The 13693-nt window shown below is 50.1% G+C and overlaps 4 protein-coding genes across 4 annotated transcripts; 1 reads left to right on the top strand and 3 right to left on the bottom strand.

Annotated features, from left to right (window-relative positions):
- Nucleotides 1–370: 370 nt before the first annotated feature.
- LTR84_009736 (uncharacterized protein) lies at nt 371–2698 on the bottom strand (the record flags this gene model as incomplete). Its single annotated transcript, XM_064853275.1, has 1 exon — nt 371–2698. One exon carries the CDS (start codon nt 2696–2698, stop codon nt 371–373), a length of 2328 nt encoding a protein of 775 aa, XP_064709674.1.
- A 383-nt stretch (nt 2699–3081) lies between these two features.
- On the bottom strand, nt 3082–5201 carry LTR84_009735 (uncharacterized protein; the record flags this gene model as incomplete). The annotated part of the gene is made up of 5 exons (XM_064853274.1): nt 3082–4067; nt 4139–4320; nt 4379–4540; nt 4613–4787; nt 4919–5201. 5 exons carry the CDS (start codon nt 5199–5201, stop codon nt 3082–3084), a joined length of 1788 nt encoding a protein of 595 aa, XP_064709673.1.
- Nucleotides 5202–6205: 1004 nt separating this feature from the next.
- LTR84_009734 (uncharacterized protein) lies at nt 6206–8221 on the bottom strand (the record flags this gene model as incomplete). The annotated part of the gene is made up of 1 exon (XM_064853273.1): nt 6206–8221. One exon carries the CDS (start codon nt 8219–8221, stop codon nt 6206–6208), a length of 2016 nt encoding a protein of 671 aa, XP_064709672.1.
- A 1408-nt stretch (nt 8222–9629) lies between these two features.
- LTR84_009733 (uncharacterized protein) lies at nt 9630–13082 on the top strand (the record flags this gene model as incomplete). The annotated part of the gene is made up of 2 exons (XM_064853272.1): nt 9630–10026; nt 10075–13082. 2 exons carry the CDS (start codon nt 9630–9632, stop codon nt 13080–13082), a joined length of 3405 nt encoding a protein of 1134 aa, XP_064709671.1.
- Nucleotides 13083–13693: the final 611 nt, after the last annotated feature.

Genomic DNA, 13693 nt, shown 5'->3' with positions numbered 1-13693 from the left:
CACTCTCGGGGCTTTCTTCTGATTTACAATCTGTTCGAACTAATAATTCTCCCAGCCACAATTGGTGGTTGGGTTCATTTCCACATTCTTGTCCAGCCGCGCCTATAACTCGCTTTCTATTCGTCTAGGTCAGATGTCAACCCAGAAGCACTTTTGTGCGGCGCATGCCGGGAGCTCTGACTTACATCTGCCGGGCCAACGTTGCGATGTATCAGATCAGGTGACCATCTGTCCAGCCAGCCTTACGATTTGAAGTGAGACCTGGCCCCCTTTTTGACACCTTTGAGCAACATGACCCGAGCATTGAACACATGTGATATGTGGTCGCATAATCTCCCATGCCCATATCTCACAGGAATGTCAGCCAGCATCAACGCCGATTTCTGACAGACGAAACTGGCTCAAATGCATCTTCATCGTCGTCGTCATCATCCTCAATATCGTCAGCCACACTCCTGGCACTGCGCGCACTGCCCCTTCCATTCCCAAGAATGCTGTTTTGAGATGTCGTGAAGTTCAATGTCGACTGCTTGGCCCGACTTGCAGCAGTAGCCCTAGCAGGAGGTTTCTTTGCGGCAGGAGCTGGGGCACCGGCCGTGTTGCGACCTCGTGTGCTGGACGTAGTCGAGGCTGCAGTTGTTCGTGCACCTCGTCCGCTGGTCGTGGCTTTCGGGACTGCCTTGCGCTTGTCAGGAAAGAACATGGCTTGGGAGTTCTCATCCTCTGACGGATCCACTGAGACTGCCTCGATTTTATCGTCGTCGAACATGACAATGTCCTCCTCCTCTTCGTCTTCCTCGGATGGAACTGCACGCTTTCGACTTCGTGATGCGGTAGCCGCTGAAGTTTTCTTAGCTGCTGCCGTCGTTGCTGGCTTGCGGGTAGATGCTGCCGTAGCTGCTCCACGGGCTCCACGTGCACCTCGGCCTCGACCACGACCTCTGGTGGATGTGCTTGCTCGAGGTGCTGGAGTTCCGTCGTCACTAGCGTTGTCGTCCATGTCTGCAAAATCCTCGTCGTTGCGAATCAGAGCCGCTGGCTGAGCCTCCCATTCACCGTCCAGATCGCTATCCCAATTCTCTGGCTTGGGCTTGAATCTAGCTTTGTTAGCCTTGATGGCACCTGCCGCGAATAATTCTTCCATTCTTGCGCGTTGCTCATTGATTTGAGTGGCAAGATCATCCTCATCCTCATCCTCCTCATTATCACCATTTTGTAACTTGACCAAGGACTTGATCTGAGTCGCAAGCGACTCGTTCACGAACGTCTCCATTGCGTGCTTGTCATCCTTGTCAACGTATTGGCTGACCGCGTCTCCGAAGTAGTTCTGAGGAAGGATAGTAAGGGATTGAGCTTCCAGGAATTCTTTAACAAGGTCGTCAATGCTGATGGTCTCAACATCTGCAAGTTTAGCCATGATCTCATTGGCCAGCTCCTTGTCTTTCGCGGTTCTTGTCGCCGTAGCATTCTTCTTCCTCACATGGAATTGGATCACATCGTTGGTGTTCGCAACCCTATCGACGAAACGATTGGAGAAGCGCTGAGGATTTTCGACATCAAACTTGCCACTTCCTTCCGCGGAACTCGTCTCCACGCGAAGGCGAATTAAAGGGAGGGGGCACTCAGGGGGCTCATCACCTTCCTCCAGTCGGCCTTCTTGCGCTTCATACCAATCCGCTTTTGCTTCCTCGATCATGTCTTCAACCATCTGGATAAGATGCTGTGTGAGTTTGGTTCGGTGATTGTCCTTCTCTGCCAGTTTGACGGCAACCTTATCTGAACTGAGCACAATGTCCTTGTAAACGAAAGGCCGTACTGTCTTAAGACGAATGGGTTCTGAATGCATCTCTCGTCCAGTAATGGTCACGATTGCCACATGTTTGGGAACCGCTTCGCCTGGAATCAATGATGTGGCTACAGACGAGCCAGGTTGCATAACTTGGAAGTTCATTTCTGTGTTTAGTTGTGGTGTGATGATGCACTCATGTTCATGACCCCAGATCACCAGATCCAGAAATTCGGGGAGGAAGTTCTCAGGAAGGTGCGAAGTCTCTGTATGAGCATGATGGTTCTGATGAACGCATATCAAATTGTACCACTCCTTCATCTGAGTGCTTGGCCGATGGAAAACCACGTGACCTTCACGAAATGTGCGGTAAAGACGTTCATCTCGTACGTTTGATAACCCATATAGCGCAAGCTTCGTACGGCCCTTTTGAATCAAAACTGGTTTAACGGAGATATTGTCACTCTGAGGAGTTTTGCCATAGTAATTCAATAGGCCTGAGACAGACAGCAGGTCAAGGGCAGCGAAATGACCATGACCGGTCGGATCGTCATGATTGCCATGAATCGAAAAGACAGGAATGCCGACATTGATGTTCTCATCCTCATAGTTGACATGGTCAAACGTGGGATCAAAATGTTCCGACTCGTCACTCAGCATCTCCAACTCGCAGGGTTTATCACCCAGACAGTTGAGTCTGAGGGATCGCATGACATTGTACATAGATTTCCGCGATGGTTTGTTGTCATGGAAAAGATCACCAGCCAGCAGGACCATGTCGACGTCTCGTTCTTTGGCCAAACATAATATCTCATGGAATGTCTTCCAAGAATCATCGCCTCTGATTGCATCCCGCTCATGAGCTCCGACATGGTTATCCGTGGCGACCAGTATTGAGATTGTGTCGGCCATGATGATCATACATTCTTCGGAGGGTTTAAAACTGCTAGCCTTTTAATTTCGTAAAAGGGAAATTGTAGCAAACAAGTTGGTAAAAGCAGGCACCCAGTGACAGGCAGCTGCAAGGTCAAGGACGATTGAAATTATGGCGGCGGAACTGGATTCTTGGATTGGGGGCGACGCGGTGCCGCTTTAGAATTTCTCACGACGCGACTTGATGCGCGTCATCAATTCTGCTGAAGCGAGCAATTCATGGACTACTCGTTTCTCTTCGTGACTTCAAAACGTGTACAACAAACCAGGGCATGCTCATACCCTTGCATAATATGCTCTCGTTCGTTTTTATCAAAAAGACATACCCGTATCATCTAATGTCCCAATATCGTGCTTTCTCTTCAATAGGAGAAAGAGCGATAATTCCACTTCTGTGTCTTCTCTGGCAAAGGCGCAAAGGGTTTATCCACGTAATCAGGCTCGATATAAAATGAGATGTCACCTCCGTTGAGTTGAAGCTCCGACCAACCATTGCCCAGCCAACGCAGCAGTCGGCCGTCCTCCGCGTTCTCGCCGTAGTCATACTCGAAGTCCTCCCATCTGGGAGACCGGAGAGATTCGACTGCATGCAAGGTACTGCCAGGCCAGAGGCCTATAATCCGGTTGTTCTTCCTGTACCAGGTGTGACAATTGTCTAGGAAGACGGTCTTCCGGAAGTAGACCTCGACAAAGTTGATCCAACTCCTGATCGCACGAGGAGAGATGCACATGGATTTGATGTCCTCTTTCTGAAGCTTGCGGACGCATTTGATGATGTAGTCGCCCACACTCTCAATGATTTTGGTGAGACTGCCACTCGCAACGCCGGCGTTCGCGCCCAACATGGTAAAGTAGTTTGGGAACCCATCAACTGCCACACTCATATACGCCTCGGGATACGGTTCCCATCTATCACCCAAAGTTTTACCATCGATGCCAACAACAGGGAACGGTGGTGCGGCGGCGGGATTGAATCCCGTTGCACAGACAAGAACATCAAGCTCAACTAGTCGTCCACCCTCTAGAACGACACCGGTTTCCATCACTGCGTGGATTGGTGTGTTGATAAACTCGACATTGTTTTCCGTCAAGGCTTCGAGAAATCCTTCGCCGGGAGTCAAGCGGCGGCAACCTGGAGCAAAGCTAGGGATAAGGAATTCTGCCAACTCCGGTTTTCTGGCAAGACGACTCGTCATGAGCTGAGTGAAAGCATCACGGGCGAAATTCGACATCGGCGAGCCTTGGAGAGAAAATGGATGCATGGCGTTGCCCTCACTCTCGATTGATTTGCGGAAAGCATGATACTTTTCCGGGTCTGACATGTATTTCTCGTAGTCCTCCTCCGTAACTGTCACGGTTTGTCAGCCTTTACCATCACTGAAAAGAAAACGTTATTGCTGAGAAATTGGGTGGTCGTACATTCTTCATGATCAAGACCCAATTTCTGCATTGCAGATGCACCGAAAGTGGTGGAAATCCACGTCTTGCTTCGGATGAAACAACTCAACTGTGTGCCAACAAGCTTCTGTAGTTGTGGGACGATCTGGATGGCACTGCTGCCCCCTCCGATGACACCAATTCTCTTCTTCGAGTAGTCAAACCTAGCTTGACGGTTAGCGGACAGGTACTTGTGGAGATCCCGGGAATCAGGCTTCAGACGATTCATCCCAATTTGCCGAGTGAACAATTTTCCCCTTAAAAGACCACAGTCCATCAATCTTTGGCCAGATGTAGTCATTAAGACCGCCACGAGCTGCGATTACTACGTCTGCTTCATCGGAAAATATTTCACCGGTGGCGATCTTCTGAACATCGACTTTCCTGGACACTTTGTGAGTGACCACCCATCGCTTGAACGTATATCAAAGGAAGAGTTCAACAATATCCACATACCATTTCGATTCTGCAGCGTCCCAAGTACAGCCGACAACCTTATGACCAAGTTTGATAAAGCGGCCAGCTGAATACTTGTCTGCGACGTTCTGGAGATACTTTTGAATTTCGCGCGAGGGTGCATAGAAGCTGGACCAGCCCGGGTTCTCTTCGAACGAATAGACGTACGAATGTGCTAGGTAACCGCTACATCAATATTGCGTAGCCACCGACATTGTTGGGCTTCTCGTGAAGCATGAGGGTGCCGAAAAGGTGAACGATTTGGGTTGCAAGGGTCCTCCTCAACATGCAAAAAGGAGCACGTACCTGGAATATCACAGGCGCAGCCAGGATATCGATTCTCCCACCACGTACCGCCGAGTCCATCATTTTTCTCATAGACCACCAGTTCGACATTGCGGAGCCATTCCGGCATACGAACACTCAGATATATGCCTGAAAACCCTGCGCCGATCGTTATGACTTTCATTGGACGAAAGTTCTCCACCGGCTGATCTTTGGGATCATACTTGGCAGTCTCGATGCCATCACTCTGGGGATTGTGAGCTCTGTTGACTGTTGGAGCATGCGGGGACTCGGAAGAAGGCATATCGATACGTGGGAGCCGACGAATGGTGATTCAAAAGAAAAGACTGAAAGAAGCGGCTTGAGGCTCTCACTTGTATGCTTCCTCGGAAACTATTTGCATTGACCAACAGTCCAAACTCAAAGGTGCACACGGGTGTTTTTATAACATAAGTTAGAGAAAAATGCGGCGGAGAGCTCTCCAGACAACTTTGTCAATTTCTTCGAGGCACCTATCCGAACTCTGGCCCCAAGACACTCGTTGAGTTAACGACACACATGTCGCTGGTATCAAGACTTCCCCGGTACTTTCAACCCCCAGATCCCCCTCTTCGGATGCTGTTCATGTAAGGTTTGTGGGGGAAATAAAAAGTCTGGAGTTAGGAGTCTGGACCGGATGGGCCAGCTCGCAACCAACCAAATCCCAGCGCCTTGACTTGACTCGATAATTATGCCTTCGGATGAATCCGATGCACGATCCCATTGGGTCCAAGTGGTATCATTCCCGATGGTAAGGGCGTTCTCCACACGAAAACGATTTAGGCTGACCATCATTAATAACGGTAGACCTCTGACAAATACAGTGGTCCTAACTTCTGAGAGGCACTGGGATGGTGTCAAACGTGACCGAGATCCGAGGCACAGGGGAAGATATTAACATCGTCTGAGCAGTTGCTCCTGAGGCAGAATAGTCGACTGGGTGCATTTCTTCTTCATCCACTTGTGGACAACAAGACCTCCAGACCTTCCTGAGGGGTTTCTCGGCCACCTTTAATAGTAGTCCACCCTTCATTCTCATATGCGTCATCGCTAACATTACACTTGCTATCTAGGACACAGATGGTCGTGTCGAAAGGGCACCGCAGAGCATGGAGGATCGGCCGACCATATGTCAACCATGAGCGGACGTTGCACTATGAGATGAAAGATTCGCAGAGGCGGCAAGAAGACCCGGTCTCCTGACTTACTCGTACATATTGGGGGCCCAACCGGAAGTCTCTTATATTACAGCGAGAAGGTTGAGCCAGTTTATCCGTGAGATGCATCCACTGATTTGGATTGAAATGCGTGATTCACAAATAACCCCGACAGGTTAGAATCTGAACACGGGCCCGATCTTGGAGCAGCCTCGGGAAGATCACAAAAAGGGGTAAAAGGAGTCTGGAGGAAATGGCTCTGCGCGTTGGGCAGGAAGGAGTCTTCAAGAAATTCTGCAAAGTCCAGTGAGTCCATGGTTGCAGTCCCCATTTCTGAGCCCGCAGGATGTAGAGTATTTGAGGGTATAGATGCAGGGGAGCACTCCTGGGTAAACCTCTCACGATGTGACGGGGCCGGTCCTCTGTGTTCTCTTGAGTCAGGGTCTCGAACGGGCTCAATCGACTCTGTGGGCTGATGAATGTCAACGTCCCCAAAGAGCTCGCTGATAAGGGCTCTCCTGTTCTTGAACTGGCTTCGTGACTTCTTCTCAACATATTCTTTGCAAGCTGCGCTCAGTCTTTCCGAGATTCCAGTATATTGCATGGCGAGCCAGTCATGCTTACGAAATATCGACAGAAGATTGCAAGCTGTTTCAAGATATTCCTGAAGAGAAAACGTGGGATAAAGGTCGCTAAAGGTTGCCGAGCCCAAAACAAGGGCAGCATAGAAGACCGAATTCACAACCAGCGGGAGTCGCTTCGGTACTTGATCAGCAACCAGGAGCTCCCGAAACAGTTCAATGGAATCAATGGCTGATTGAACGCAAGCGAGTCCCAATAGCTGTGATGACGAGAGCCATGGAGAAATTACATTCTGGTCGAGGTTGGGGTTGGAGGCCCCCACAGAACTGTCCATATCGCTCAAGACACTTCCCCCAATATATCGATGAGTCAACAGTATCGTGACCCCATAGAATGCCTGCTTGAGGTGAAATAGCCCGATATTAGGCAGTAGATGACATCCCAATTGTATCTGCTCGGACGTATCAACTCCATCATTCTCGATACCGGCAGGAAATCTAGTGGCCCATGCCCGATTGTGGTCAATGATTTGTTGCAGCATTTCAGTCCCGATCGTAGGTTGAGTGTATACTTCAGTAAGTACTGACTCGTATATTGTGCACATGTCCACTGTGGGAGAGTAGTTCGTGGCCGTGGTGGTATTTCGGGACTCATGAGTTGCTAGTGGTCTTCCCAGGGTGGCGCTTAGATAGACATCAAAGACCCGAATGGCTTTCCAAAGACGGTCTCGAGTCCTGCGCTCCGAAGGTGAGAAATCTGCGACAAGATCAGTCCGATGTAACCCTAGACCGTATGCAGCGCGGATGGCTTGTCCAAGATTCATGAAAGCCGCATTGAGGCGTGATGCATTCATTAGATATAGAGTGATAAGCGTATAGCATTGTGCACCAACAAGGCCAGCGCTTGTGTGCTCCATTGTATCGCAGACGGTAAGGTTTCGACCATAGGTGTAATATGATTGTGCGAGACGATCTTTATCCTCCGGGCAAGTTTGGGCGCCTACCGCAAGGATGAAGAAGAACTTGGAGCTTATCCAATCGTGTCGTTCTTGGGGATCTGACAACCAAGCGGAAAGCTCGCCCATCAAAAGGCTCTCATCGAATAGATCGCCAAAACAGGCAGTACTATATAAGTACCATCTTACGAGACGTCGAGCCTCAACGATATCTGGTTTTGGTGGAGCCACAAATTCACCAGGGATTATCTTGGGCTGCCGTTCGTCGACGGGAGGCCCTTGTGAGAAGTTCTCTTGCAAATTGATGAACGCACAATCGCCTATAGCTGTTATGGCAAGCTGACGGACTGTCTGCAGTAGGGCTGAAGCAGATGAATCTCCAAGGAATGTGTAATCACTGTCCCCATGTTCAACAAGTCTTGCAAGAGGCTGCCGAGCTTTGATCTGGTTGACGCGGGGTGTGTTGATGCCCATAAGAACTTTCCTCATATATCTCTCACAAAGAGGATCCATCTCATTCGTATTCGATGGATCTGCTTCCTGAGTCTGGGAATAGTCCGTATCGGGGGAGAGCACCGCTCGAAGTAGCATTGGCGCAATGAAACGACACTCATGTTTGACACCTCTGGCGCGACACCTCTGGCATGGTCTAACTCCATCACATCGTTCTTTACGTCGTTTGCAATTACCACAAGCGTTGGAACAACGATGGCGAGAGTTGACGCGTAGAGTTGAAAGAGGCATAATGATTCAGTGCACAACTCGTCCCCATGCCTTTGAGGGAAAGCATTCGTCAGGCAAGACAGACACCTTGAAAGTGGTCGCAATCTCAGTTTCCGCCCATGAGAAGTCCTAAAGTATCAAAATGTCAGCTGTCTCCACTGAACACGCACGATCTCGTCAGACTTTCACCCGCATCATGTTGGGCACGATGTCAATAGCAAGTAAAAGAGAGTGGAATAGAGTTCGACACTAGGTAGAAACCAATGCCGACTCACACATCCGAAAGCCTGGCTTGAACTATCTCGCCGAGGTAAGAGATTGAAACGAGTTCATCTGTCCCCAGATCTACCCAATTTTAGTTATTATTGACTGTACAAGGCAGCGCAGGCCTTCCGCACCCATGGTGGGGTTCATACCTCGGGTCCCCCACCAATATGTCCGCGAGTATGCTTCTGGATCTCGGACTTCGGACTCAGGGTTCCGACTGGGACGGTGCTGCGAATTCATCTTCGATACCATAGGTACTCCGACGATAAAACACTTGGTCCATACAAAACTCTCATCTGGAGATTAAGATTCGCTCAAAAGAATGTGCAGAAGTCTCGTGCCTCAAGGCGCTGGGAATGGTACGAAAAGTTGAGCGAGGCTGCTAGGGCGGTTTCCCATTTCGCACGCAGGTATCGCTGCAGGACGGTTCTTAGTCAACCAGACTATCATCCGGTTGAAGGTGATATAAATGACATTTCCTGATATGATTAGTCTCGCACCAGCTCCCATGAAGCTTCACTGGCTGTTGTTGTGGACGATATGTTGCCAATGGTATCTCAGCGTTGATATCGGCCGAGTGACTTGGAACTAATTTACGATATCCGTAAAACATGCAGAAGATTCGACCCTCAAACACTGTTGTAATGCCTTTTATTGAATCGCCGATTTAGTATTCGGAAGATAATGGACAGCGTGTAGCAATGTAGCCTTGTCAAGGACAAGGCTGTATAAATCCACCAATTATGACGCGTCGGGTAAGATTGTCTTGGCATGGAACATGGAATCGAAACCGGAGTGCAAGGACTGATCTGATCGTCCTTTGCCTGGCCCCTAACTCCGAGAGACAATTTCTCATGACAACATCTCTTCTCGCTCCATTTCTCTTCTCAATTCACATTCATCGCAATACGTGTTCCCTAGCTCGATCCTTTCCACGCAGAACCTCTCAGACTGACCCGCATTCTGGCTCAGTCTCGATAATCTTTCAGGCCTCCTCTCAATTCATTTTATGCAATCTGCGCCTTCACAAACTCCCCCAAACGCGACTCCAGTAGCTCAACCCCAACTTCCCTCGCCTCCCTCCCAATATGGACTCTCAGACATCCTGTATGATGCCTCTAATGGCCTTCTCCCCGAGAATAGCCCCAGAGTACCAGACTCTGCCATCGAGGATACCGATGATGCCTCCGTCAGTTCCAGCGGTACCCAACGCGGACGCTCGACCAACACCGGATTGAGAGGCAGTCGTGACAATTCTTCGCAAGAAGGATCGCCTGGAAGTCGAATTGACGAATATGAAAAGGCAAATTCACAGCCAAGAAAGCTTTCTGATGGAATGATATTTCAGATTGTCCCTTCAGCAAAGGGCAAGATCGATACTGTCTCTATCGAGATATTCCCAAATGGTTAGCCTCAGAACCGTGATTTTAGAGTACTGGCTGATCCATGAACAGAGGTGTTGACTCACATTCTGTCTCACTTACCTCCAGAGACGTTGTCATCCATGAGTCTACTGTCGCGCAGGTTCCATAAGCTGGTCACTACGCCAGCTCCATGGCGGATCGCGTTCGCACGATATTTTCCAGGCGCGGAGTCTGTTGGAGTTGAAGGTGGAAGTGCCACCCACGAGCCTTCGTCTGATGTCGAGCGCGCACAGCGCAGAAGTTTCACTAGGCTATCTGCACTTGCTTCGTGGAGATCGGAATACATCTTGAGAACTCGACTCCTACGTTCTCTCGGCCGCGGACGACCAGCGATGGAAGCTATATCCAGATCAAGTGCTTCCCGACATGCTAGTAGTGCTGCAGCCGCTGCAGTCATTACCTATGTATCTGGCTTGAACTATCCCGTTAGCCATCTCCACGCTACCTTTGGCGTAGGCTTGAACAAGAAACAGCCACAGTTCATGCATGGTGCAGTAGAACAAGGCCTGGTTTCTGTCAGTGAACCAAGTACCGGCAAACCGGGCCATTGGGGACTGACTGACTTTGAAGGATTCAAGCATTTTGCTGATCAGTTTCCCGGCGAGCTGCCATTTGGGCTTGGTTCCGGTAACGTTGTGGGTATGCCTAATGTGATGGATGTTAGTCAACAATACGGCAGAGTCTATGGAGAAGCTTGTCCTGGCGGTCGCCTATTTTATACATCGACAAGCGAACAACGTGGGCGATTCGTAGTCCAGTCCTCAAGCGCAGATCACGCTCGTGGTATTCCTGAGGTGAACCCTGGCTCTGCCATTTGCTCGGTCTGGTTAGCAAAGTCTGAAAACATCCTCAAAGCGACAAACGGGTTGGTCGGGTTTTTGGCTGGTTTTTCCAATGGCGTGCTGGGTGCGTACGCACTGGGAGTCAATCCTGTACAAGACCGTCGATTTGAAAAGGGTGAGCCTACGGCTAAATGGGTACTCTGTCCCGGTGTCCCGATCACCGCCATTTGCATTGATGAGAAAGTTTCCAATCGTCGACTTGGATCTGGGAGGATTTGGGCAACGGTACTCAACGCTCTTGGAGAAGTCTTCTATCTCACAGAAGCCCCGGCACGTCCAGACTTTGTTGGCAAGGCCTCGGCTCAAGACATTGACCGACTAGCCTGGCAAACTGGAAGAAGCGTACGCTGGAACTTGGTGGAGGCGACTCGGCGTCGAGCGAAGCCCGATCCCTTCGGGACGGTCCAGGTCGACGGGAGCTATTCTCCGCGTAGTTCGAGTGATGATGCCGACTTAAGCACCGATCAAATCATTGCAGAAACCAAAGAAATCGAGAGGTTCTTCCTTCACAAGGCTAAGCACTACAAGTCTGTTTGTGAAGGCTGGGATATGCGGCGCAGACTTTTGGTAGATTTTGGTGCGGATGATCATCGAGGTGCCGGAGAAGCCATCTTTGTGATTGAATGTGGGCTTGATGAAGGTTCAAGGGCGTCCATCCAACGTTTCAACCGATGCAAAACGAAGCTCGCGGTCGATTTCGATCTTGATGCTTGGCCGGCGATACAATCACCGGCGCCTCACAGTTCTATCTTTGGATCTGGAGGCACGCCATCGCGTTGGGACACGGTGTCATCACCAATCTCAAGGAGTGTGCCACGCTCGCGGACATCTAGCCAAGATGACACAGTTGATGTCAAGTTTAGGGAAGACTGGTATACTTCACACTATTCTTTTGGCGAGCATCGCAATACAGCCGTCTCGGCTTTGGCGTCAGACGATACCGAATTTGCCACGCTTGCGGCCACGGAGGACCCCCTTCTAGGTATGTCTGGAGGATCCAATTCATCATCCCCTCTCGCATCACCATTGGGTCGGATGGCAATCCTAGGTACGGCTTCCGAGATACCTGGACATCGTGCTCGCCTATTTGGTATTGGTACAATGTCTGGGATAGTGATACTGTGGGATATGCGTGCCAGTCTATCTCCGAATCCTGATGTTGTCAACACAATCCAGCCGGTTCGAACACTCTACACCAAATCTCCTCAGATCGCATCACTGGCTCTAACCTCGCTCTACTTGGTGCATGGTGGTAATGACGGACTTGTACAAGCATGGGACCCACTTGCATCCACCAACGAGCCTATCAGAACACTCAATTCAAGGTTTTCCGACCGTGCTCGACGCAGGATCGCTCAAGCAGAGGCTTCAATCCATGGCGTTGGTAACAATTACTATGCTGCTGGGGCTATAGTCTTGGACCCTGACCCAACCGCCTTGCGTGGTATGGCGTCTCTAGGGACCTATTTGAGATATTGGTCGTACAGCTCAACTGCTGCTGATGCGTATAAGAGCAGGAAAAGAGGCCAGTTACGTCGACGATCAGAAAGAGGGAGCAATTCGACTCCTGCCAGTCAAAAGGTCAGTGCCACGGGTCGGGGATTACTGAAAGACTACATCAGTAATGAGCACATGGAGATGGAACGAGAAAAAGTTGCGAGACGTAAAGAGAACGAACGCCTCACTGGCAGGTTTGGGACGAATATTCTGGGGGAGGGTGCGAGTGAGGAAGAACTACTGGCATACGCCACGATGCTCAGTGAAGAAGCCTTTCAAAGCGAAGGGCAAAACCGAAAGCCGGAGGAATGGGGTCATGCCTCACCTAAGTTATCACTTCCAGTCAATCGCGCCGGCAATAACAACGCAGTGGAGACGGATGCCGACCTCGAAGAAGCAATCCGGTTGAGCTTACTCGACAGTGAACAGGCTTCGTCCTCACCTATTGCAAATGATATCCCTATTCGCTATGCCAAAAGCTCACGGCATGGAACCCCTTCGCGCAAATCTAAGCCCAGCAGCAGCAAGGCTCTAGCCGCGGGTGACGACGAAGACGACCTGGAATTCGCTCTACGACTGAGCCTCGCAGAGGAGCAAAGTAGGAAGGCACTAGATGACGAGTTTCCGGTGTTGGCCCCTTCATCAAGCTCAGCCTCTGAAGGTCGTGGAAAGGGCAAGGGAAAGTCAAGACGTCGCTAGAAGGGTGATGAGTAGCAGGTTTGAGTTTTTCTCCAGTGGTTCTATTTCGATGATCGAGTATTGCTTCTTTTCGTATACCAACAGGTACTTTATTGAGCTGTTGCGAGGTTTAGCTAGGCGAAGGTAGAGAATATCATTTTATGCCAACAGCATTGAATAGTGTGTTGTCTTCCAACTTCTAGTGGGACTATACTCCCTATTCTCCCACTTGCACGCCTTCCATTCATCGACCACTCGTTCCAAGATATGGACTTCCCTCCTTGAACGGGCCGATGAAATTCCGCCAAGACAGTGGGAGGTTCGGTTACAGACGGCAAGTGCCAGTGCAACACGCTGGAAGCTCGGCCTACCTGCACGGAACTTGAACAAGCTGAGCCGCCCGGCCTACGAAACAAATCCCACACATTTTCCCCGAGCTTCTTCAACCTCGGGAAAAACTCCGCACTCAGGCCAAACACTCTGAACACCTTCTCCATATCTGATGCCTGCCTACCTGCTGTACTTGCTGAGCATGTACGGCGTCAGGCGAGCTCAGCAGAGATGACTGTCTCATTGTTATCTTCCGCAGTGCGGCGGTCTCCCACTTATTTTCACACTGCTTCCAGGAGCTT

The sequence above is a fragment of the Exophiala bonariae genome (genome assembly GCF_035927105.1).
Source record: "Exophiala bonariae strain CCFEE 5792 chromosome Unknown scaffold_4, whole genome shotgun sequence".
Classification (NCBI taxonomy): Eukaryota; Fungi; Ascomycota; class Eurotiomycetes; order Chaetothyriales; family Herpotrichiellaceae; genus Exophiala; species Exophiala bonariae.
The sequence above is the reverse complement of the archived record's forward strand: the minus strand, read 5'-3'. Positions and strand labels throughout refer to the sequence as shown.